At 37.5% G+C, this 21975-nt stretch overlaps 1 protein-coding gene and 1 pseudogene across 1 annotated transcript in view; both read left to right on the plus strand.

The window, feature by feature from the left end:
- The window catches only part of Heph (hephaestin), an 87184-nt gene extending 65631 nt beyond the window's left edge, over nucleotides 1–21553 (plus strand). Inside the window, exons 15-20 of the mRNA XM_032889826.1 lie at nucleotides 7163–7269; nucleotides 8114–8336; nucleotides 10849–10988; nucleotides 11388–11550; nucleotides 17993–18037; nucleotides 20624–21553. Coding sequence (XP_032745717.1) covers nucleotides 7163–7269; nucleotides 8114–8336; nucleotides 10849–10988; nucleotides 11388–11550; nucleotides 17993–18037; nucleotides 20624–20856 — 911 coding nt within the window. The 3' untranslated portion in view covers nucleotides 20857–21553. The remainder of the gene's footprint in view (nucleotides 1–7162; nucleotides 7270–8113; nucleotides 8337–10848; nucleotides 10989–11387; nucleotides 11551–17992; nucleotides 18038–20623) is intronic.
- On the plus strand, nucleotides 1985–3821 carry LOC116888526 (annotated as a pseudogene).
- Nucleotides 21554–21975: the final 422 nt, after the last annotated feature.

Below are 21975 nucleotides of genomic sequence, written 5' to 3' on the forward strand. Positions count from 1 at the left end.
CTGAAACTGCACAACCCAGTCTTCCATCAGCTACAGCTCTTTCGGCATTCCTATCTTTCAAGCTCTCACAAGCCCAATTAAGGCTTTGATCACTCAATCATTGCTATTCCTAGTTCAAGGATCCAAAGTCCTTCCACAATTCTCTTCAAAATAACATGGTCAGGTCTATCACAGCAATATGCCATTAACCTGAAACCAATTTCTGTGTTAGGTTTCTATTGTTTTAATAAGGACCAATGCCAAATCAACTTGGGGAGGAAAAGTTTTCTTTCAGCTTATAGTTCCACATCACAGTTCATCATCAAAGAAGTCAGGGCAGGAATTCAAGCAAGTCAAAGAACCTGAGGCAACTAAAGTAGAGACCATGCTTACTAACTTGCTCCTCATGGCTTGCTCAGCTTGCTTTCTTATAGATCCAAGGGCTACCTGCTCAGAGGTGGGGCAACCCACAATGAGCTGGCTATCTCTCAATCATTAGTTAAGACAGCACTGTAGACTTGCCTATGCTAATTAATGGAAGTAGTTTCTCAACTGATCTTCCTTTTCACAGGTAACTCTACCTTGTATCAAATTAGCCAAAAAAACAAAACAAAACAAAAAAAAAACAAATGAATAAACAACCAAAGCATTTTCCTTTTATGTGTGTCTCTGTACCTAAAGTTCTCTTTCTTGTAAGGATTGTGGGTAATGGAGGCCTGACCTACTAACCTCATTTAAAACTGATTTCCTTCTTTCTAATTTGATCATGTTTCTAGATGAGGTCAGATTCTGAGCTAATAGGGGTGAAGACTTCAATATATAATATTTTGGAAGGGACACATTTGAACCAATAACAGAGAAAGGGTGAAATAATGAAAAGGAAGTGAGGAAAACAAGACAGTAAATGTTGGCAAAACTGTAGAATGTTTACTTGTAAAGGAAGCTAGATTAGGTTTAGAAAAGCAGTAGTTTGGGGGAACCACAGAAGCAAGAAGAGAATTGAACATGGTATATATGGGAAGACAGATGAACAGAGAAGTTAAAGAGCCAGGTGGGAGGATGAATCTAAATCTGGCATTACACAAGAAGACATGGTATTAAGAACTCTAATGAAAGAAGTAATCTTAAGTCATAAAAAGAAAACTTCTCCATCTGAGACTGGAGGGACTCATAGATGTGCATACATATATGTTACTAGAATGGGTAATGACAGTTATAACGGATGAGAGCCTTCAGAGTGGTCATGTGAAAATTAAATTTTGTTCTCACTTTAATTGAACCGAAGAGGTTGTAGGGATTTGTGAAATACTTTTTAGGTGTGTCTGTGATAGCATTTCCAGAGAAAATTAAGGCAGGAAGACATTCTGTATGTAGACAGCAATATGCTATGTACTGCAGTCCTGAGTAAAGTGCCAAGTGTCTAGTTATTACCACTCTACTTCCTGACCGCTATACTGGGAGCTGCTTGCTCTATTATTCCCTACCTATCATGATGTACGGAAACCATGACTCAAGATCAACATCCCTTCCTTTAAGTTGTTTATATTAGATATTTTGCCACAGGGACAAGAACAATTACTAATCTAGACAGTAGGAGCTGAATTCTAGAGTTAGGCTTAATAAGTTCAAATTCCAGTGTGATACGTGACATTTGGAACTCTATTTTAACATCTGTCTGTGACCAACCTTCACTTCATCTATAGAATGGTTTCTTTTAGAAGATTCAGTAACTCAGTGTGTTATAAGTGCTATAGAAGTATCCAGCAATTCCATTTTCTGACTGAAAATGAGACTTTGGGAGTGAGGTACAGAACAGGTCAGACTTGAAGTATGTGGTAAAAGTTTTGAGTTGTTCACCCAGGAGAACAGGATGTGGAGGTACAAAATTAAATGGCACTGGGGATATAGCTGAGACCGTGAATACATTTTTAAAAGATGCAATGTGCTCTTACTTGCCGCCAATGGCCTGCCTTGCCACAAGTACTCCCATCACTGCTTCACAGAAATGGTTCAACTACCCAGAGTCCTTAGCCCGATGTGACCAATGTTCTGGGCACTGGCTCCTCATCTCACTGGGGGCTATGCCAACAATGTAAAATTTGGATGCTCAAGCCTCAATGCTTCAAGGGGTAGACCTTTTAGTAGATGCTATAGTTGTTACAATGGAGCCAAGGAGAAGAGCAGTCATTATTGAACAGAGTTGGGGATGTTCCAAAATTAACAAAAGATGGGGATAGGGGATACTGTTGCAAAACTGTTGCAAAGTCAATTGATTAAAGGATAAATACAAAAAAGTATCTTGGCTCAATTTGTTCAGGATGTTGCCAATAACACAAACAAAGAGACTGGGGATGGCACTACCACTATTACTGTTCTGGCATGGTCTATTGCCAATGAGGGCTTTGAGAATGTCAGCAAAGGGGCTAATCCAGTGGAAATCCAGAGAAGTATGATGTTGACTGTTGATGCTGTAATTGTTGAACTTAAAACACAATCTAAATCTATGACAACCCCTGAGGAAATTGCTCTTATTGCTACAATTTCTGCAAATGTAAAATGCAATGATAAAAGCACTCAAAACATCATTTCTGATGTAACAAAAAAGGTTGGAAGAAAGGGTGTCATCACAGGAAGGATGGAAAACCACTGAGTGATGAATTAGAAGTTAGTGAAAGCATAAAGTTTGATAGAGGATATATTTCCCTCTATCAACACATCAAAAGGTCAAACTGTGATTTCCAAGATGCCTATGTTCTTTTGAGCACAAAGAAAGTTTCCAGTCCATTGTAATTGCACTTGAAATTGCCAGTGCTTATCAGAAGTCCTTGATCATAATTGTGGAAAATGTTGATGCAGAAACCGTAAGTACACTTGCTTTGAACAGACTGATAGTTGGTCTTCTGGTTGTAGCAGTCAAAGCTCCAAGGTTTGGGGACAAGAAGAACCGCTTACAGATATGGCTATTGCTACTGGTGGTGTAGTGTTTGGAGAAGAGGGGTTGAATCTAAGTCTTGAAGATGCTAAAGCTCATCACTTAAGAAAAGTTGGAGAGGTCATTGTCACCAAAGATGATGCCATACTTTTGAAAGGAAAAGGTGACAGAGCTCAAATTTAAAAATGGGTGCAAGAAATTACTGGAGAGCTACACATCACAATTCGTGATTATGAAAAGGGAAAGCTGAATGAGTGACCTGCTAAATTTTCAGATGGAGTAGCTGTGTTGAAGGTTGGAGAGATAAGTGATGTTGAAGTCCATAAGAAGAAAGACAGAGTAACTGATGCCCTCAGTGCTACCAGAGCTTCAGTTAAAGAAGACATTGTTCTAGTAGGGGCTGCACTCCACTTCAGTGTATGCCAGCCTTGGATTCATTAAAGCCAGCTAATGAAGATCAGAAAATACATATAGAAATTATTTAAAGAGCACTCAAAATTCCTGCCATGATGTTTGATAAGAATGCAGGTGTTGAAGGATCTCTGATAGTTGAGATAATACTGCAAGAGTTCCTCAGATGTTGGTTATGATGCTATACTCAGAGATTTTGTGAGCATGGAAAAGGGAATCAATAATCTATCCAACAAAGGTTGTAAGAACTGCTTTACTGGATACTGCTGGGGTGACCAAAGCTGTAGTGACAGAAATTCCTAAAGAAGAGAAGGACCCTGGAATGGGCCCAATCGGTAGAATGGGAAGTGATTTGGGAGATGACATGTTCTGACTCCTAGAATAGTGTTTTGCCCTCATCAGTGAACTGTAACAGGAAGCTCAAGGCAGGTACCTCACCAATAACCTCAAAGACATCACTGAAGAAAATGCCTGAAGAAAAGGCTGGCTAATCACTGCATAACTGACAATTATATGTTGACAATATATAACAGTTCACTGCTGTTGTTTTCCATGCCTACAGATAGTTGATTTTGTACTTTTGAATAAAGGCATTTGTGCATTCCTGATGCTTTGTATGAGAGCCATGTACCAATGTCCTACTTTCAGCTTAACTCACTGATGCATTTCTACTGTCTGGTTACTGTCAGAACTGTTGCTCTGTGTCACCAGATGTTCAGAAGCAGCCTTTCTGTTGAGAGTGATAATAATTGTGTAAAAAAGTAGAAAGGTATCCAATTATGTGACAACCTTGTCTAATAAAATTTTGTTTAAAGTTTTAAAAAAGCTGCAATCCACAAGGTATTTTGTCCGTAGCTTTCATCAATTCTGTTGAGCATCCATTGCTATAATACCAGAGGTGGTGCATTTCAAGATGATATAGCATTTAGTGGTTTTCAGATTTAGTGAACATGAGAATTACTTGTAGTTATTAAATCATAAATGACCAGCGGTATAGTATTGTGATTACTTTGTGATGGTAGAGTCGAACCCATGGCCTTGTGTGTGTTAGGGAAACTTATACCACTAGGCTACAGAAAAGTCATTGTGGTTTGTGATTTTGACTTTCATTTTCCTGACAGCTGATGATGATAACATTTATTAGGCTCTTTAGTCTTGTATCATCTTTAGTGAATCGTTCGAAATTTTGCTCATTTTAATTGGGTGGTTTGTTTTGTTTTGTTAAAGTGTGAGAGGTCTTTATTATTGTATTAAAAAACAAATAGAATTTAGAAAGAGCACATGATTTAAATAAATACTTCTCCTACAAAAATATTTAAAAATTACCAGTAAATGCCAGAGGAAATTCTTAACATCATTAGACATCAGGGAACACCAAATCAGAATTTCAATAAAGTAACAGATCTCCTTTGCTAGAAGAAAATTAAGGAAAATTGTAACTATACTTTTTATGAGAATGTTGAGAAGGTTAGACTCTACATAGTGATGTTTGATGATTCCACTGCTTTGGAAATCAGATTGCCAATTCCTCCAATTATTAAAAATTGGCATTACTGTATAATTCAATAATTCCATCGTAGTTGTACACCCAAGGTAAATGAATATGTAACTTTACACAAAAGCCTGTATGATAATTAAGAGCAGCATCTTTATGATTCTGTGGATTGTACCAGAGGCTTTATACATTGTCGGAAAGTGCTTTATCGCTGAGCTAAAACTGCAGTCCTTAAAGTCAATTTTATTCATATTTCTCTCAAAGTAGAAATGCCCAAGTATCTAACCAATGATGAATTGATGAATAAAATGTAATATATCTATAAAACGTCATATACTTTCGCAATAAAAAGCAACTGAGTATGCGGCAGCATGGATAGACCATGAAAATGTCATAAAAATGAAATAATGTAGTAAGAAAAGACAATAAAACATATGATTCAACTTGTATGAAATCCTCAGAAGGAGATAGAAAACAAGTGTGTGGTTGCATTGGGGTGGTGAGTAGATTACAGTGTGACAAGAGTATAAGGATTTATTGATTGCAATGAATTGTTCTAAAATAGATCATGGTAGTAGTTACAGAATTATGTGAAAGTATGTTATTTTGAGGTGCAATATTTTATTGTTTTGTTGTTCATTTTAATTGAATGTTTATGGGCTAAAATGTAATAATTCTATCTATAAATATATAATAATTAAATTGGAGTAGTTAGATATGAGTGAATTGTGTAGTGTGTAAATCATACCTCAATACAATTATTATAGAAGGTCAATATGGGAATAATTAGAAGTTGGTTGGAAAAGGCTAGGTTAGAGGCAGGTCACTTTTCCTGTTCACCACAGATAGACCAGTGACAATTGGTCAAACTAAACACTCCACCCAAATCTACTTTCTCCAACCAGTGAGTTTATGGGGTACTTAGAGCAGCGATAGTGGTTCAGGGATTACAGACAGGAACATGGATATTTCCAAGGCAGTAGAACCAACAGACACCTCACACTAGCATAGGTGATGTCTTATCAAATTTACATTCCTGGAGCTTCCTGCATAGCTCCTTTTTTTCTAAGCAGTTTTTACTGTTTATATAATCTCCCGTAGAAGCTAGCTGTGAATGTTGGAAGTATCCAGAGGTTTCCCAAGAATGTGAAGTTTGTTCAGTTTCTTAGGCTTACAAGTTTTGTTTATTCCCTGAGTTTTAAAAGACCTCACTTCTTCCTTAAGGAGGGCGTGGTTCATTCAAGTTCACTACAGAGCAGACCTGTTAGTTAATAGTTTGAGTGGGTAAACAACTGTCTAAACTAGGATAAAGGTAGTTGAACTTAAAAGGACAGAGAAAACTATGAATTATAACATATGTTGTAGATGGGTAACAGGTAAGAGTCAATGGTTAAGAGCAAATGCTGCTTTTCTTGAGGTCATTTGTAGGATTGGGAAAACCCACATGAGGCAGCTGACAACCATCTATGTGTCCGGCTCCAAGAAAGATCATGGTGCCTTCTTGTCTAAATGGCCACCAACACTAATGTGGATATGAACATACATTGAAAATGAACTTAAAAATTAAATATAGAGATAGAATCAGTGAGTCTTAGTTCATTGGGTGTTGAATAGATGGATGTTAAAGTGGCAAAGAAAACACGTTTTGAGTCTTGACAAGTAAGAGAATGGTTGTGTTATTTCTGAACAGTAGAGGCACAGATTTTTTTTTAAAAAGTACTACTTTTTCAAGGGAGAGAATAAAATTTATTTCCATTTTAGATTATATTTGGTCCTGAAGATAGAAAGTAGGGTGTCATACACGTTAAGATGTTCTACCATTGAACTATAACACCCAATAGAATGCTCTCTCCTATTACAACAATATTAAATTAATACCTAATGTTTAATTAAAATTTTGAGATGAGAACTTAGTAACAAAAGAGGTCTGGCTTGAATTATGATTTTCCAAGACATAGATCATAATATGTGACTAAAATCTTTCATAAGGTATTGAATGGAAGGGGGTAGATGAGTACAGAGCTTATGAAAACTGTTCCATTAGGAGGCAGCAGCAGAAAATCAAGACGAGCACAAAAAAAGAATATAACATTATTGCTACCAAAACCAGCAGCAGGACTACATTACCACGGGATTAGGCCTGAGCTTTGGGGAGTAGAGACTGAGTTGGTTTTTGTTTTCCAAGAAAGGAGAAGAACATCTAAAAGAAATGAAGTGGTGTAAGTATAAGAGATAGAAAAGGATCTTAAGGGTACTGAGATTCACCTACAGTAGCCTTGAAGGGAGATCTAGAAATTGAAAGAAATGACTTACTTGGTCCAATTAGACATTATTATTCTTCTTAGGTGAAGTAGTTACTTACCAGTGGAACATTCCAGAAAGATCTGGTCCTGGTCCCAGTGACTCTGCTTGTGTTTCCTGGATTTATTATTCTGCAGTGGATCCCATAAAGGTAAAGAAAAAAAAATAATATAGAAAGATCTCAGAATTGGGCAAATTACCTGGCAAAATAACAACTACAAAAGATGTGGTTAAAAACAAACAGCTCTGTAATGCCTTATTTTAATAGTCAGGAAGAGGAATGAAGGTAATGGGTCATACCATATACTTGGCATGAGGATTTTCTGTCTTGTCTCATCTTTCTGGATCTTGTAAAGTAGTATGTACTCATATTTTTCAAAAATGGGATAGTTGACAGGAAATTAGGAGTCTAGCCATAAATTTGACTCTAGAGTATCTTTGGAATAGCTGGAATAAGTCATGCTGCCTCTGTTTCTTAATCTGGAAAGTGAATGTTGTCTATGTAGCTGTTAATCACAAGTCATCAGCAGTATATTGTGTCTGCTATATTATGGGTAATTTCCTTGGTGTTATGGATGATCCAAATGTAAAATATCCTACCTACTTTTAAGTGTCTGGTCTAGTTGAGCAAAAGAGAAGTAGAAAATATATCAGAATGGAAGCTACCTGTAATCTGGACTTTAGAATCTAAATAAGAGTATGCTGGAGTATGTTGGAAGGAGGGCATTGCAGGCATAGGAAACTATCTCAACAGGTATCAGGTTGGTATATTTAATAATGAAAGAATAATTCAATCTAGCTAAAGCACAACACCACCTCTCAACTATGCCTTAAATAATTGTTAGAATGAATTCAGATAGCAGAATATGATAGTTAAGGCATTTATGATGACGTGCTAAGGGGCTTATAGTCTGCTTATTTGTGGCCCCAATCCCTATAGAATACTACCAACCAGCAATAATCTCAAGTCTTTCTCCCCTTTCTTGTTTCCTTAGGACATGTATAGTGGCCTGGTAGGACCCTTAGTCATCTGCCGAAATGGTATCTTGGAACCCAATGGAGGCCGGAATGATATGGACCGAATTTGCCTTGTTGTTTTGATCTTTGATGAAAACCAATCGTGGTATCTGAAAGAGAATATTGCAACATATGGACCCCAAGAGACAAGTCATGTTAACTTGAAGGATGCAACTTTCCTGGAGAGCAATAAAATGCATGGTCTGTAGAAAAGAAGCTACTGCTATTTCAAAGTAGTTCTCACTGGTTTCGTGAGATGATGTGCTCTGTTCATCTCTATCTATGGGTGCATACTTCTGGAAAAGATTAGAAAGTTGGACAGTTGAATGGGAATGATTTAGAAACAAACCATTATTGTTCTACATATATGTATTTGCAAAATAGATACAAGGTCCAGATTAGATGAGGTGCCCAGAAAGAAGGAAGCTAACACTTTAAAGTTATTCTCTCTCTCTCTCTCTCTCTCTCTCTCTCTCTCTCTCTCTCTCTCTCACACACACACACACACACACACACACACCTCACCACCACCACCACACATACAGAAATTTTTTTAACATTACTAGATAAGGGAAGATGAATATTTATAACCTTCTATATAACTAGCCACCTGGTAAAAATAATAAACCTGATAAAAATAACAGCCCCCTGTTTCAAAATTCTGGGTTTATTTTTCTCTCAAAAGCATGTTATTTAACCACCAGATTAAATTCTGGATCTGTTTTGCCAATATAGACAAATGAATGACAACTTGTCATTTTTTACTACTTTTAAAGAGAAATTTAAATTTACATGGAGTAGTTGGAGAAGACAGCCACAGAGAGTAGCACGCGGAGCTATATTACATGCAATAAGGACCTTTTGATTCTTGCATGGCTTTGGGGTGGGAGAATTGCATCATCAAAGCCTTCCTTGGCTCTAGACATCTGGTAGCTTTTCACAAAAAAAGAGGAAGTCTCAAGTAAGAGGGAGAGCTTAAGTGCAGTGGAATGTAGGAAGTAACCTCTCCCGGGCACTTCTTGCCCAAGATTTCTTTGATCTGAGAGTAGGGTGCAGCTTTGATAATGACGCTAATGGAACTCAAAAGTAGTATCCCATTGTCCTATAGGTTTTATCTATTTCTCCTTGATGGAAAGATGAGTGATTCACACTAGAACAGATGATTCACAACTTTACAAAGTGAACTTTTTTTAGTTTCTGTCAAATCAAGGAAATAAATGGGCTAGAACAAAGGAAATGAGGGTACAGTTAGGTCCTCCAAATTCAGGATTTAGCTAATGCCCACGTTCATCTATTCAGGTGTCCATTTGTCCAAACTTTAGATATCACTCTACCTAGATAGTGAAATAGCAGCTATATTTGAACATTTTCTGAGCATTAGTACTATAAGTACAAAGAAAAATAATGCTGTTAGTCTGAGGGGACAAAAAACCAATATTCTACCTCCTCCTCTACACTTCTGAACCAACTGAGAAAAATAAATGGTTAAGGTAAAATATGAGCCTTATTACTGAGAGTGCTAATTGGAAAACTGAATTTCATTCTGTAACTAAATATGATTGCTGATACTTTCCTTGCAATGGATAATCTTTTTAAAATTGTCATTGACATCAATGGACAACAGAATTTCTCCACATTAAGGGAGGCAGAATCTTACCCAGAACCAATTAGTGAACCAATTTGCACCCTTTTCTATGATCAAAGAGATAAAATATCTAGAAGTGGCCGAGCTGAACAATTTCAGTCATTTTTTAAAAAACTCAAATCCCTAATTTAATGTTGATAGACATAGAGAAACACTGTTGTTATTCCTTCCATTCTTTTCTCCCTTGAAGAGTAGAGTAGGAATCATCTCCTACCTATGAGACAATGATATATGGGAGGAAATTGTTTTGGGTAAAATCGTACCAATATGAGTTAGGGTAACAACGAATAGGTGAGTGTCTTTCAAAGTCAGCATAGGATGAGACTTTGAAAGAGAACGTGTTACTCAAGCAATGCATTTGTAGTCTGAGTTATCTGCCTGTGGCTCCACAAATGCTCAAGGAAGCTACAGCATTGCGGTATATAAATTTATTTCCTGCTTATTAGTAACCTAAGACAAGTTGGCAACATAAGCTTTCACACCTTAGAGATAAATAAACCTGGAAGTCATATTTTGGAGAGTTCTAATGAATCATGCTGAGGAGTATTGGAGGAGTTCAAAGGGGGAAGGTGATATAAGAAATTGAGGTTACATAGAGGAAATCAGAAAAGTTTTCATGAGGGAGGCGAAGTTTTAAAGAGGAATAATAAAGCAATATTTATGAGAGGGACGCTCCGAAGCCTAAAGATACAAATAATGTGAATAGACTGTGTGGATGATGGTGAAAGAAAAACCAATCACACTAATTGGAATCAATGCTGCTGGTGGTAGGAGGTGAATCTGGGAAGGTGATGTGGAGGTGTATTTTAAATGATCCTATTGGCTGACTGGTAGAGCCATGGGGTTGTTGTTTGTTGTCATTACAATTATGTTTTTAGCTTCAGAATAGCATGGTTCAAATAACTGCTCAGGGAAATAGAGAACTCTGATATCATTACTGTTGAAGATACATTGAAGAGAGATAGGGAGCAATTAGTACCCTATTGCTGTCATCAGAAATGATAGAACCTAGGGCAATAGAAAAGTTTACACAAAAGGAAAGATGTGAGACATTTTCTTCTTTTACAGCCATCAATGGGAAACTCTATGCTAACCTCAGGGGTCTTACTGTATACCAAGGAGAACGAGTAGCGTGGTACATGCTAGCCATGGGCCAAGATACTGACATTCATACTGTGCACTTTCATGCAGAGAGTTTCCTCTATCAGGTGAGCTTAAAATATGGTTGAGCCCCTCTGGTATAATTGAAAGAATGCCTTAAGAGCCATTGCAGGAAGTAATGACAATATAAAAGGTAATAGTTAAAGAGTATGAAAGTCTACGGAAAACTCAGAGAAAACTAGGTTTGAATCATTAAAAAAAAAACAGGATGTATCGTTTTCATGTGTGGCATGTTATGAAAAAGTAGGACAAGAGAGGTCTGCTGTTTTAATTTGCATGACTGGATTCTAGGAGAAATAAATAAAATGGACCCTTGAAGTTTCTCCTTGCTACAGACATTTTGTCTTAGGAACCTAAAATGGACATCAGAGACTTTTAGCTCCTATAAGCTGTAAATCGGTTCCTATAATTCTCAGTTCTTCTCCACATCCCTATCTTTCTTGCAGAATGGGCACAGTTACAGGGCAGATGTGGTGGATCTCTTCCCAGGAACATTTGAAGTTGTGGAGATGGTAGCCAGCAACCCTGGAGCATGGCTGATGCACTGCCACGTTACTGACCATGTTCATGCTGGCATGGAGACCATCTTTACTGTCTTGTCTCATGAAGGTAAGATCCAAATCCCCTACGTGTGTCCTTTTCTAACCTTTTATGTAACCTGTAGAAACCAACTGATAGTGAAGAACCACTTGAACTTCTTCCGCTGGCTCCAAAGAACCAGGTTTTCTCATAGAGCAGTGTTCCTTAGGCATTTCCCTAAGCTGCATTTCTTTTCTTTCTTTCTTTTTTTTTTTTTTGTATTAACTTGAGTATTTCTTATATACATTTGGGTGTTATTCCTTTCCCCAGTTTCCGGGCAAACATCCCCCCTAATCCCTCCCCCTCCCTTCTCCATGGGTGTTCCCCTCCCCATCCTCCCCCATTGCCGCCCTCCCCCCAACAATCTAGTTCACTGGGGGTTCAGTCTTAGCAGGACCCAGGGCTTCCCCTTCCACTGGTGCTCTTACTAGGATATTCATTGCTACCTATGAGGTCAGAGTCCAGGGTCCGTCCATGTATAGTCTTTAGGTAGTGGCTTAGTCCCTGGGAAGCTCTGGTTGCTTGGCATTGTTGTACATATGGGGTCTCGAGGCCCCTTCAAGCTCTTTCAGTCCTTCCTCAATTCCTTCAACGGGGGTCCTATTCTCAGTTCAGTGGTTTGCTGCTGGCATTCGCCTCTGTATTTGCTGTATTCTGGCTGTGTCTCTCAGGTTATCTACATCCGCTCCTGTCGGCCTGCACTTTTTGCTTCATCCATATTGTCTAATTGGATGGCTGTATATGTATGGGCCACATGTAGGGCAGGCTCTGAATGGGTGTTCCTTCTGTGTCTGTTTTAATCTTTGCCTCTCTCTTCCCTGCCAAGGGTATTCTTGTTCCCCTTTTAAAGAAGGAGTGAAGCATTCACATTCTGATCATCCGTCTTGAGTTTCATTTGTTCTAGGCATCTAGGGTAATTCAAGCATTTGGGCTAATAGCCACTTATCAATGAGTTAAGCTGCATTTCTCATCCTCTGTTGCAATGTCATAAGCTCACATTGGGTGGCACAGCCTGAAACCAGGAGGGCTTTGTGCTTGTGTAGGTTTACCATGATTTGATGAATATATAATTTATTTGCAAATGCACCACTTAAAGTGTAATAGAATTACTATTTCAAGGAAATTGGTAATGAATCTTTCTTTGATGCAGTCATTTTCAAAAAAGACAAATGTGTAGGACTGGAAAGATGGTTGATTCAGTATCAGTGCTTTCAAGCATGCATGAGAACCTAAGTTTGCAGCCACATAATAAAAACAGTATGATCATAGGTCCTGTAACCCAAGAGGTACAGGGTTGCTGCACGGTGAAGACAGGGAGATTTCAGGAGCTCAATGGCCAGCCAGCTAAGTCAAACAGCAAGTTTTGGGTTCAGTGGGATACTCTGTCAAACAAAGTTAGAAAGCACTAGAGGAAAACATCCAGTGTCATCTTCTAACCTTTGAATGCATGGGCATGAACACATATACAGACCCAAACACAAGTGAGCATAGCGCAAACACACACACACACACACACACACACACACACACACACACACACACAAACAAACACAAACACACACACACACACACATTAAAAATAAAATAAGTACATAAAAATAAAAATCCCGGGATTGGGAATTTAGCTCAGTGGTAGAGCGCTTGCCTAGCAAGCGCAAGACCCTGGGTTTGGTCCCCAGCTCCGAAAAAAATAAACAAATAAATAAATAAAAATCCCAAATATTTACAAGTCAGCCCGATTGTAGGCAGAACATATCAGACATGCCCAGAGACCCCAATAGTAAACTCTAAGGATTATACCCAGGTGAAAGATGGACTGCTGCAGGAGACAAAGGCTACCCAGATGTGACCGTTCCCTTCCTGACAGCATTTCATTTGCACACTAGCCATGAGAACCACGGTCTCACTCCCTTCTTTACTAGGAGCCAAGTACCACTTGCACTGTTCTTCCAGTATGCGAGACCTGCTGGATTCACTATGCAGAGATCACGGAATTTGGAAAACTGTCCAGTCTCTTCCTACTCCAAAGCAATGTCTACCAATGTCTTCTACTTCCTTTTTGTCTCTCTCCAGCCTCCCTTCTTTCCTCTCTCTTTCCAAGGTCGGGCTGGGGGTCATGAATCTCTTGTTTCGTTCTTGTACTTTTTCACTGTTAATATTGAAACTAGGGCCTCACATGTGTTAAACACATGCTCAGATCCGAGTGAGTGGAGGTTGTAAATTGCAGTTCTTAAGAATTATCTGTCTAAATTAAATGGTAAATGTGTCAATCCTCTTCTACATAAACTGTGTCCAGCAACCAGCACTATACTCTCTTCCAAGAAATTATGTAGGGTTTTATTGAACCAGAACATATTTTTTACTTTGTTTTTACCTTTGAGATTATAATTACAACAATTCTCCCTTCCCATTCCTCCCTCTAAACCCATGCATATAGTCCTCCTTGCTCTCTTTCAAATTCACAACCTCTTTTCCAATATTATTCTATACATGTATGTATATTTATATATACATATATTTTCTTAATTATAATCTGCTCAATCCATATAATGTTACTTGTGTGTATGGTTGTTTGGTACACACACACACATACACACACACACACACACACACACACACACACACATATATATATGTACATACATACATACACACATACATATATATACATACATACATATACACACATATACATATATCATACTGCTTTGGAAAATATTGGTATTGGAGTAAGTATTGACTCTATCCAAAGACAAAAATGGGGAAGATACCACTGGTCATTCAAACAGATGTAGCAAATTAGAGAATAAAATCTGCTCTTCATTTAATGGAAGAAAATAAAATGATAATATATGATTTCTTATATTACTAAATTTTTTCTCTGCCATACCATAATATTGTTTCTGATGCTTTCACTTATTACTCTGATACAATTCTCCAGAACCCAGATGTCATTTTCTATCAGTCCATAGACCAGGAGACATACTATCATGGTGCTATAGAGCCAAGAAAGTAGGACCTCTTCTTACCTTATAATACATCATCCTCATACAGGAGCCACCAATATGTATTATCAGAGTACCTCAAATTACTTTTTGAGAATATCTAACCCATAACTCATCAACTGTGGTTTTGTCTATTCAATATGAATTCATTCCATTTTGTACTGACTCTACATATGCTAACAGGACAATGTGTTGGGCTGTGGGTCTCTACGTTCCCATATGCTAAATAAGGAAACTTCTCTGATGATGGCTGAGCAAAACAATGATCTATGTGTACATCAGGAGATCATTAAGAGTCATTTTATCACCCTGTGTTTTGTTTTGTTTTGTTTGCTTTGTTTTAGATGTTTTCCCCTTAGGTCCCTGAGCCATCTAGTCTCTGGTTCTTGGTCACCCAAGCAGTACTTGGCATAGGTTCTATCTTGTATATCGGGCTTTAAGTCAAATCAGGTAATGGTTGGTTTCTCCCACAAGCTTTGTGCCGCCTTTGCCCTGCACATCTTGCAGGTAGTACACCCTTGAAGACCAAAGTCTCTGTGACTGGGTTTGTGTTTACGGTTCTTTTCTGAGCATACACAGAATATGTTCTTGTGCCAAAGATGCTAGAACTTAGAGGTGGAGGTTATTATGTAGTCACAAGCTTGACTTCTTCATGTTCATTGAGTTGTGCAGGTGTTGTCTTCAGCAATGGGTTTTGCTGTCTATTTGTGTAGAGCAACCTACAGTCTTAGTAACAGCCTAGGTTGTTTGAGCCTTACAATGGAGCCCCTTTGGCCAGCTCAATTAGATGTAACCCAATCCTGGTACTGGAAGCTTTGTTTGGTGACAAGATATGGCCAGTTTGGGACTCTACCTTCCCATTATTTGGCAATTTCATTTAGATCACCTTCATATATGTGTATAGTTTAGAAAGTTTCTACTGTGTTAGGTTTTTATACTCCCCTCTAAATACCCCTTAATTTTAGTCGTTTCTCCCTGTATTCTCTTCCACAATTCCCTCTCCTCTTTCTCCACTTGATCCTCCTGTTAGAGCCCACATCCTTGTCAATTCATAATTATCTTTTCTACTTCCCTTTCCTAATGATGTCTATCTGTTTATACCTACCCTCTGTTGTGTCCATGAATTATAGCTTCATTATCATTGACTTAACAACTAATATCCACATCTAAGCAGGTATATAGGACATTTGTCTTTCTGGCTCTGAGGTACCTCATTCAGGAGTATTTTTTCTAGTTCAATTTATTTGCCTTGGAATTTAATGATGTCATCTTTTTTAACAGCTAAGTAACACACCATTGTGTAAATTTACCACATTTTCTTTATCCATTCTTCTTATGAGGGACCTCTAGCTTGTTTCCAACTTCTAAAAACCCTAATTCTTGGACAGAGTTTCTGATGAAGCTATGAGGTATATGAATCAGATTTAAGATGAAGGATTAGTACAATGCTGGAGGAAGATAATCTTTCTGTTGTGAATAAGAGAGAAGACAGAAAAAAGAATCTGTGTGTAGCTTTAGAAGAAGGTCTTGACAGTAAGATTTTATGCTATACAGTCCCTTGATTCCTCTGTGGTACAGTGTATAGAGTCATATGCTGAAGTAGAACTATTTGAAAAATAAATTGGAGGAGTGTTAGGATAGTTCCTTTGGGATTGGAAATAAAGTTATTGTCTTATAGCTTTGAGGGTTTAGTTAAAGTTGGACAGAGAATACAAGTCCTCATATGAGAATGCCTTTATTTCCGGTGTTATTTAGAATATTAGGTAGAATATTAGCAAGTATAGTTGCTGTGGTTCTATATGTTAGTGTTTGAAATGATCAACCATAGATTCTAATATGGTCGAGAAGATATGGATGAAATGGGTAGGTTGGGAAAGTCAAACAATTTAGGAATTAAATATCTAATGATGGAAGAATAAAACAAAATAATAAGTATTAAAATTAGTCCTTTGTTAGATTTTGGATTACTGATGTGATTCAGGTCTAGATCTCCAATCTAATATGACCATTATTGACTATGACTACTAAAACTGGAGTGGATATGCAAGGGATTAGAATAAAGAATTCCAGCTGGGGAAATTGACAAAGACTGTACTAATAACCAAAGTCTTCCATGGATGAACATAACTAGAGTAACAAGAAATGCTTTTAGTTTTCCTATTTAGTTAATGTTATCTTGAAATTAAAACCATCTTTACTTAAATGGCAAGAAACAACATTGAATAGCCAATACCTCAGAAAAGAGCTCACCCTCATTAAAAAGTGAAAGGAAGAATTTTTTGATATAGGACTTAATATGCATAGAAGTATATTTAGCAGAGAGCAGGGGCTTTCTGAAGGGAAATTGAGAAATGATGGAAGAGAAACAGTATAATATTCAATAAAATGGTGATAAAGAAAGTGACAAGAATCATAGAAATCAAGGCAGAGGGGAGGGGTAACATATTTTGGCTTCCTAGTTCTATGTACTTGTCCTCATTTCCTGTGATCACTCAAAATGAAATTAACATTTTAATATCGATTCTTACTGATTAAATTTCTTATCTGACTGTTTCATGCATGTTTATTAATATATTCTGATTACTCTCTCCCCATTATCTACCTCTTTCCCTACCACCCACCTGCAATCAGTTCCTTTCTCATTTTCATGACTCTATGCTGGTTTTGTGACATTCAGTTTAATCAGAGCTGTCTGTATGACCATTGGATTGGAACTATTTGTTGGAGCCTGGTGAGATCATCAGTGGGTACTTAACGGAAGACAATGGTCCTCACTTTCCTTGAATCTATCTGTAGCAAATTCCAGCCATGAGGGGTAGAGACCTCTGAGCCCTTCCACCATCTCTGCTTGACTGTTGACAGTGTCATTCTTATGCAGACTCATTATAGACATCCACACCTGCATTGAGGTTGTGATTGCAATGACAAGATTTGTCTTGCTCACAAAATGACATTTTGCAGCTCTTCTCCATATATTTCCAGCTCTTGCATTCTTTGTGACACATCTTCCACAGTGTTCCCCAAGACTTATAGTAGATATTATAAATATTCTGTTTAGGGATGAGAACCTGGTGCAGCCATAGGCGTTGGCTTTCATAATTGTTCACAGGAAAAAGATTCTTCTTTCATTAAGGCTGAAAGTATGTCTCTAAGGATAAATGTAACTATGTAGGAGGTGACTTGATGCAATGTTAATTTGCTAAACAATAGTGTTTGGTACACCCTACCACACCACACAGGACTTATGATCTATCTGCCCTGCTGCTGTTTTTAAAACCTAGGTTTAAAGTATGTGAGGCATGGATTTCCTTTCTTTCTTAGAGCAGATTTCAAATCTAATCAGAGAGACCTTAATGAAGTAGCAAATTCCAAAAGAGAAATTGCTTTAAGTAATGTAAATATCCCATACAAATTCTATAGGTTGATACAAAGAATAATAGCATCTACCTTCTGTCTTTTTCCCACAGAACATTTCAGTACTATGACCACCATTACTAAAGAGATTGGAAAAGGTATGTAAGGTGTATATACACTGGGAAGTTACAGAGAGAGAGAGAGAGAGAGACAGAGAGAGAGAGAGAGAGAGAGAGAGAGAGAGAGAGAGTTTGTGTGTGTGTGTGTGTGTGTGTGTGTGTGTGTGTGTGTGTGTGCGCGCGCGTGTGTGTAGTTTGTGATACTTCTAGCACGACTAAAGTTGGGCACCATAATATAACACCTTAAGTGTTCTGTAAGATGTCAGAGGCAATGAAGTATGTACCCTCAATATGGTTATTCATCTCATGTCTTCCCTATAACCTTTGAAATTTGGAGCAACAACCACATCATAAGGTACAAAGCTGTGCTCATAGCTCACAATCTATTTTATGAGGGAGATGAAAAATCCAAATTGTGTTGTGTTAGACTTGAAAGAGTTATAGCAGAAACAAGGATTTCTACATGCACAATTTAAGACTAGAACAAATACCGGACATCCTTCAATAACTACTTCTATTCTTTTCTCCTTTTATCTATGGAATACCAAGCAATTTAAACTTGAGAGCCATTCATGCTTTTTCTCTTTGAGAAAATAAGGATGCTTTTCCTATAAAGCCTAGGTCAAAATTATGCTTTCATTCTTTGCTCCATTTGTGCCTTTTACCAGGAAAGATTCAGAAAATTGTGTGAGGGACAAGGACTATTAGACACAGGCATGCTATCATGTCTGATAGCCCCAGACTTGAGAAATGAAGCAGAAGAACCATAGGTTCCGGACAAGCCTAGACTCATAGTGAGGCTGTGTCCCAAAGGAAAAGAAAAGCAAACACACATGAAATGCACACTAAAGAATATCAGTTTACTCTGGAGGTTTTCAGCTCTACTGAAAACCAACTTCTCATTAGTAAAGTCCCAGTGATCTACTTAAATTTCTCATAAGTTGTTAATCATGGACTGGGATAGATTTTGGAGAGGTTAGAGAAAGGTAAGGTAAATTTGAAAGGGCAATACTTAGATTACATTTTCTTCAACTCAAGTAACCTAATGTCATATATACATGTGCATGTGTGTGTTATAAATATATGTGTGTATATATTATACATCAGTGTATCGGTTATTAAATATGTGTGTATGGAAACACACATTATATATATATATATATGTACATATATATATTTGTGCATGTGAATATATTCTGTACATATGTGTATGCACATACATGCATATTATGTGTGTATTGTTCATAAACTCTCACTGAAGAAAAAACTGTCAAATGTATTGTTTAATAAAACTCACTAATTTTCTAAATTCGGAGTTTCTTCAGGGTCACAAGAGAAACAAATGCCAGAATGTAAACTCGGAAGCAGAATGCTTTTTTGTTTCTATTTGAACTCATTACTTTTGCAGCTTTTTCCAGTTCTGTGAAAACATTTATTCATCCAATGCATTCATCAAACAAGTGTCAATTACCAGGGGTACAAAAACAAATAAGGCATAATTGCTGCTTTCCAGTGCCTAAAAATGGAATGAGCCACAAAAACAATAATTGTGATGCTAGATGCTGTGCACAGAAAGGGTAAACAGCGATATTATCTTGTAATTATTGTATATTTGCTATTTACCAGGTGCCATGGTAAATATCCCATACATATTATTAGCTCACTTAAACTTGGTAATAATCTCCTTTGTCATCATTATCTTTGTTTTACAAAAAGAGTAAACTAAGATTCATTAGGGAATTCAGGTACTTAGCCCCAGGCCACAGACTAGATAAACTATAAGTTCAGAACGAATACAGGCAATTTGGAAACCTAGAGGAAGGTACTATTAATTCTATAAATGAATTGCACTTGGAGCTGGAAAGGTGAGAAAAAGGAGGAAGTTATTCAGGCAAAGAAAGAAGCATGAATAAAGGCATAACCTATAAGTGTAACATTATTTATGGGGAATAAAGATTATGTTTCTGTGGTTGAATAATAGTGGGCAAGACAAGAAGGGTAGTTTAGAGCCTGACTGAGATGGGTGGAATGCATGACTTCAAATTGTGTACTAGCCCTGTAGATGTTTTGAAGACAGTGGAATGTTTACATGACAGAAACTATCACAACCATCAGGAAAAATCAATATGAAATTACTATTAACATGATTCACAAAGGTGGGATTCCAGACAGCAGGGTGGTAAGCTGTCATAGTTTAACGGTTAAAATGAGCACTGATAAGCTGGATTGACTCAGTGTTCTTCACAAACTTTCACTTATTTTTCTTAGCTCTACTCCCTGAGTTCATGAAAACCAAGTCTAACTATTTATTATTATTATTATTATTATTATTATTATTATTATTAATTTATTCTTTTATGTAGCACACGATTTTACATATTCTTCAGTAACCTTTAGGTCTTCCCATCAGCAAACAGAATAGGTACATGACTGATTGTGAAGGAGTACTTCCAGCTGCGAGATTATAATTATCTGATTATGAATTTGAAATCTATCTTAATCAGTTCGTGTTTTGAAGGATCAAGACAGGTCTCCTGTCCTATTTTCATGGACTTGTTTTTATTAGGAGATGTCTGCATAAGATAACCTCATGTATGGGTACCCTTCTCTCTTCCTCTATTTCAGCTGTGATTCTGCAGAACATTGGAGAAGGCAATGTGAAGATGCTGGGCATGAATATTCCCGTAAAGAACGTTGAGATTTTGTCTTCTGCTTTGATTGCCATATGTGTGGTTCTACTGCTCATTGCTCTGGCTCTTGGTGGTGTAGTCTGGTACCAGCATCGACAGAGAAAGCTTCGTCGCAACAGGAGGTCCATTCTTGATGATAGCTTCAAGCTTCTGTCTCTCAAGCAGTAATAGCTGAAGCCTGAAAATATCTTCAGAACACATCTGAGATGTATCCCATGTTCCCAGAGAGCTGTGTAGTCTACTCTTTTGTCAAAGGGGTAGAGGTAGTGGAAAGGCAGAGGATGGAATCAGAATTATCTGGGCGTTTCCTTATTTATTTACATGGAATCCATAGGTTCTCACTTTTTCTTTAATTTCCATACAACTTGAGAATTAGGTAAGTTCCTTTGTATACAAATTTCAGCAGTTAGCATACGCCATCCTTCAGTACTGCAAAGTACAGAAATTCCTAGAACATAATCATTCTCACCAAATAGATACCAAGAAAAACTATCTAATTAGGTTTCTAATTCCAGGACCTAGATAAACAAGTACACTTTTAATTGAGGCCAAATGATGAGCCACAAAGGTAACCCATAACTAAATAAAGGACAAAGAACATAAGCATAATACAAAATGAGAGGTAGGGTGGGTAGTAGGATTCCAAATTTTAGCTTAATTGTCTTTGACAATGGACTATTGGAGAAATGAATGAATGGGTTGTGGTTGTCATGAGTACCTAGAACCCCTGGAACCAGAAGCACCTGTAAAACAGTCCTTCATGTTTTTACGCAGTGGTACTGAAGAGAATTTTGAGTGTCCTCTCCATGTTCGAAATAGCAAATCTTGTTCACTAAAGTACTTATTAAAAGATTGAAATACTGAATTTGGTGATTTTGATGATTCCTGTGGCTACTTGGATGTGAGATTACATTTTAAACCGAAGAATTTCAGGGGTCTGGGGAAGTATATTATAGATCTATATAACCCTTGTAGTTCCTGGAGACTTGTGTGCTGTCTCAAAGTAAACATCTATGTCAGAGTGGTATAGAAGACAAGTTCTGTGGCTGCTAAAAATTTTTGGAATGACAAGAAAAGTGGCCAGAGAAGGTACTGAAACAACACCCATTTCTGTCCACTGAGCAATCATAGGTAGGAGCATGCATGGTGATTTTGTGGGTGGGAGTGGCTCTAGGGATATAAGAGGCATGTTTGCAGTTTAGCAACCTGTTTATAAACAGAATCATTCCTTCCTGTACCTTACAGCAACATTCCTTTGTTGCCAGCATGTTTAGACCTCTCTGAAAC

The sequence above is a fragment of the Rattus rattus genome, chromosome X, assembly GCF_011064425.1.
Source record: "Rattus rattus isolate New Zealand chromosome X, Rrattus_CSIRO_v1, whole genome shotgun sequence".
NCBI lineage: Eukaryota > Metazoa > Chordata > Mammalia > Rodentia > Muridae > Rattus > Rattus rattus.